This window comes from Manacus vitellinus, unplaced genomic scaffold (genome assembly GCF_001715985.3).
Source record: "Manacus vitellinus isolate BGI_N305 unplaced genomic scaffold, ASM171598v3 scaffold_142_pilon, whole genome shotgun sequence".
In the NCBI taxonomy this organism is placed as follows: Eukaryota; Metazoa; Chordata; class Aves; order Passeriformes; family Pipridae; genus Manacus; species Manacus vitellinus.
The window spans coordinates 67,144-71,383 of NW_021939017.1; the positions used below are offsets into that span (position 1 = coordinate 67,144).

The following is a 4,240-nucleotide window of genomic DNA, read 5'->3' on the forward strand; positions in this document are numbered from 1 at the left end:
CTGGTGCCTGCTGGTCAGGAGGAAACCTTTGCCCCAGGAAGGGTGATTTCAAATCCTGGCTTTCCAAGAGGTGCCCTGCTGCAGGGAGGGGTCCCTCGGGGAGATCTGGGAACTGGGACTCCAACCTTTTCCCCATCAGAGCTCATTTCAAACTCTGGGCTCCCTGGGGTTTTCCTGCACGTGTTGGACACAGATTAACTGTGGTTTTTTCATGGCAGTGTCACCTTTGGGCTCAAACAGTGGACTCCAGAGCCCGTTTTCACTCTCAGCTTCATCCCTGACTTGCTGCATAACTTCAGGCAAATTCCCTCCCTCTGCAAAGTGGGTCACGGTGTCTCTGCCCCCACGTTCAGTCGCTCTGAGCTTTGCTAATGGAAAGGTACAGAAAAGCCACATCTTATGAAAAATTTCGTGTTCATCTGGCCTTCTCAATCCATTTTTCATGGGCCTTCCTGGGGTGCAGGTTTGCTGCTGCAGCGACCCAGGGAGCCCCGGGGAGGCCGAGCCGACAGAGCAGGACGCGGTGGCTGCCACCAAAACCCCCCAAAAACCCCGGGCACATCCAGCCAGAATGCCAAAGCCAGTTGCCTGGCAACGTGAAAGGCAGGCACAGGACAGAGGGGGGACAATCACTGCCATCTGGACTCTGCTGTGCAATCCATAGACACGGGGTCACGTGCGGCAGGATCATCTCCCCGCTGCCGTTTCCATAGAGACCCCGGAGGAATCGGCACCGAGAGGCTCCAATTACAGAGGCAGCAGAAAAGCACCTCAAAGGCTCCTTTCCATTCCTTTATTCCACTTCATTTTGCATCCCGAGACGGGGAGTGTGAGGCTGGAATTGTGATGCTGCGGGGCTGTGCCGGGCTGAGGGTCGTGGGGGCTCGGGGGGTTTTATCCCCTTCGTGGCCAATTTGGGGAGGTTGGTCAGGGAGGAACAACCCTGGAGTTGGAATTAATGGTGTCATCAGACATATCTGAGCTTCTGCAAAATACAGATGAAGCTCACATGTAGGAGCTTCCTCTGTGCAGCTCTGGAGAAAGGAATCAATGTTTGTTCCCAGGGGCTTTCGGGCAGAGCAGCCCCGCCCTGCCCTGCCCAGCCGCGGCCGTTCCCGTGGGATTGCATCCCTGGTTTAGGGCTGTGAACCTCCTCTGAACAACACAATCCCCATCAGCATTCCTGGCCCCAGCACATCCTGGTGGCACCCAGGCCTGGCTGTGTGACAGGGACAGGGGTGTCACCCAGGGGACTCACCGGGTCGCTCTCCCTGGTGTGGAAAACCGCTCGGGGCCTCTGTGGGGTCGGGACATCCTGGCTGGCAACGGAGCTCAGGCACTCCTTGGCTGCTGTGGGGAGGCCACAGCCCTGCTCCAGCTAAGGGAAAAACAAGGCAAACACACAACAAACCTCTCAGCAGCCAAGGATTAGCGGGAAGAAAAACACCCAGTGGGTTTGTTTTGTGCGCTCGTGGCACGGCACGTGCCAGCCAGAACTGAACTCTAATTGCAATTAGAAGGAGAGCTCATCATTAGCATGTCAATTCATTACGAAAACATCACGCTGTAGAACCAGATTTCACATTTAGATACATGCACCTAAACCATTCCCACCTGAACTCACCTCAGCTGAGACAAGCCCTGCCCCCGAGTTCTTCCCTGCAAGATTCCTTAAGATTCCCAAGTCCAGCTGTCAAGGCCCCACTGCTGGGAAGTGGTAGTTAGCACCTCGGAAACTCAGGCTGTCTGGTAATCCATAATCACCTCAATTACTGAGGGATTAGTGCAGCTCTGCCCACTATTTGATGTTTATAATTACACTCCCCTGCACTGATTTCCCTGTGTCCCTGCATCCAGGCTCTGCCATTAGAGAAACCAAAACAGCCAGCTAAGCTGATTAATTCATTTCTGCCCAGACAGGCTGCTGAATCCTGCCCGGGTAGCCCAGCCAAAACAGGCAGGAGAGGGAGCAGTGGCAGCACAAGCATTTCATTCTGTGCTGGTGAAAGCAAACACAGGCATTTGTCACTGATTTGGAAAGTGCATCCTCCAGAGAGGCTCAGGGAGGAGCTGAGCCCCTCTCAGCACTGACAGGGACACTTGCAGCTGAACACAGAGCCAGCAGTTTCCCTGTTCTGTCTGTCCACACGGGAGCAGCAGGAACCAGAGCTCAGAGCCAGGGCCAGCTGCCTCAGCTCTCCGTGGCATGACACAGCTCTGCTGCCACCCCAGTGCTCCCACAAGGGCTCAGGAGAAGGTGGGACTGCCCCACACTCCGTGTCCAGCACACACTGGACTCCTGAGTCAGCATTTCAGCACTTGCTGTCCTGTGGGGGAAGGAATTAAACCAGTTTGGAGCCCACAGCAGATCCCTTAGGGACAAAGTGCTGCAGTGGGAATGGGGAGATCACCCAACAGCCACTGGGCTCATCACTCTCTTCCCTTGTTCCCACATTTCCTCCTCAAATCCAAATGATCACTCGGGATGGTTTATTTGGCTACATTTAGCCCAAAGTCCACAGAAGTGACCATTTACAGCCCAGAGCAAGGCCCAAAGATGTCAATTTAACACAGGAATAACTGGAGCAGGCAACTCTTGGCACCTGTTCACCCAGAAAACGTCAGCCCTAAGCCATTCCCAGACTGGAATCACAGTCCTCCTCACTTTCCTTGAGCAGGTTGCCCAGAGAAGCTGTGGCTGCCCCATCCCTGAAGTGTCCAAGGCCAGGCTGGACGGGGCTTGGAGCAACCTGGGCTGGTGGAAGGTGCCCCTGCCCATGGTAGGGGGTGGCACTGGGTGAGCTTCAAGGTCCCTTCCAACCCAGACCATTCCATGACTCCATGATCCCACATTCCCTCCTTGTCAAGGCTCAGGTGAGGCTCTGGGGCTGTAAGACCCCCTTCCCAGGAGTCCCCCCCAGATCCTTGTCCCTGAGCTGTGCAGCCACGAAGGGAACGGAAGCAAGGATTCACCTCTTGCTTGGTGCTGAGTTTTTAAGTGTGTCCTCACACAGCCTTTGGCTGAACGATGTTCCCTCAAACCAACACCCCCAGGTATCAGGTTTTAGAAAGCCCAGTCTCAGACCAGGACCTGGAATCTCTACAGGACACAATCCAGTTCCCAGAGAGTTCCCTAAGGGAGTGGGATTCAGGATGATTGACAGTGTGAGGAGGACTTTGCCTTGAAGTTCAGTCCTCTGATTCTGCAACCAAAACACACCAAATTTGTACTTTTCCATCAACAGAGCAAATCCCACCCATGAATGACTCCCCCTTTCTCCTGGAAGGACACTGGTTTACAGTGTCACTTGGAGCTTTAACAGGTCTTTCCCAAAACCTCTGTGTGGCCTTCAGAACTTTCCCTTCGTGGGCTGTGGCTCCAGAAGCAGCTTCCAAGAAGCTGGAGACAGGAAATCCTTCACCTCTCCAGTGCTACCAAGTGAACACGAGCTCCTGGAGCCGTGAGCAGGATCCTGCTCACGGTTATCCCAAGTTTCAGAGGCACAGAGAGATTTCAGAGACACAGATTACCTGTGATTTACAAAATCCATGCAGGAATGTGTGGATATTTAACAGGCTGCAAGAAGACCTTCAAGTGACCCAGAACAGCCCTGGCAAAACACTACATATTCTGATTTTTAGAGCAGCAACACAGTCCCTCCTCTTTGACAAACAGCTCATCACTGATCCCTGGAATGCCAGAAACACCCCCAGCCCTCCCTGCCTCCTCTGCACAGCAAATCCCAGCACGTCCCTCAGCTCCCTTAAAGCTGTTTATCCCGGGAGTGGGTTTCTGAGGGCGAGTTTCCATCTGCCAGAGGACACAGGAGTCTCCCGACGGGGATCCCTGAAATGGCAGCGGAGCATCACGTGGTGCCCGGGGATTTATCCGGAGCCTGGAGCCCGTGAGGTGGAGCTGTTCCCGCATGTTCCACGGGATTCCGGGCTCTGGGAAGGGCTGGCTGTGCCCTGCAGGATGCTGTTCCCGGGATCCCAGTTTTGGGAAGGGCCGGCTGTTCCCTGCAGGATGCTGTTCCCGGGATCCCAGACTCCGGGAAGGGCCAGCTGATCCCTGTAGGATGCTGTTCCCGCATGTTCCACGGGATCCCGGGCTCTGGGAAGGGCTGGCTGTTCCCTGCAGGATGCTGTTCCCGGGATCCCAGGCTCTGGGAAGGGCTGGCTGTTCCCTGCAGGATGCTGTTCCCGGGATCCCAGGCCCTGGGAAGGGCCAGCTGTTCCC

The 4,240-nt window shown here is 55.2% G+C and overlaps 1 protein-coding gene across 1 annotated transcript in view; it reads right to left on the bottom strand.

Annotated features, from left to right (window-relative positions):
• The window catches only part of DAP3 (death associated protein 3), a 23,298-nt gene that overhangs the window by 11,139 nt on the left and 7,919 nt on the right, over positions 1–4,240 (bottom strand). The window contains exon 2 of the mRNA XM_029958148.1: positions 1,259–1,378. Coding sequence (XP_029814008.1) covers positions 1,259–1,378 — 120 coding nt within the window. The remainder of the gene's footprint in view (positions 1–1,258; positions 1,379–4,240) is intronic.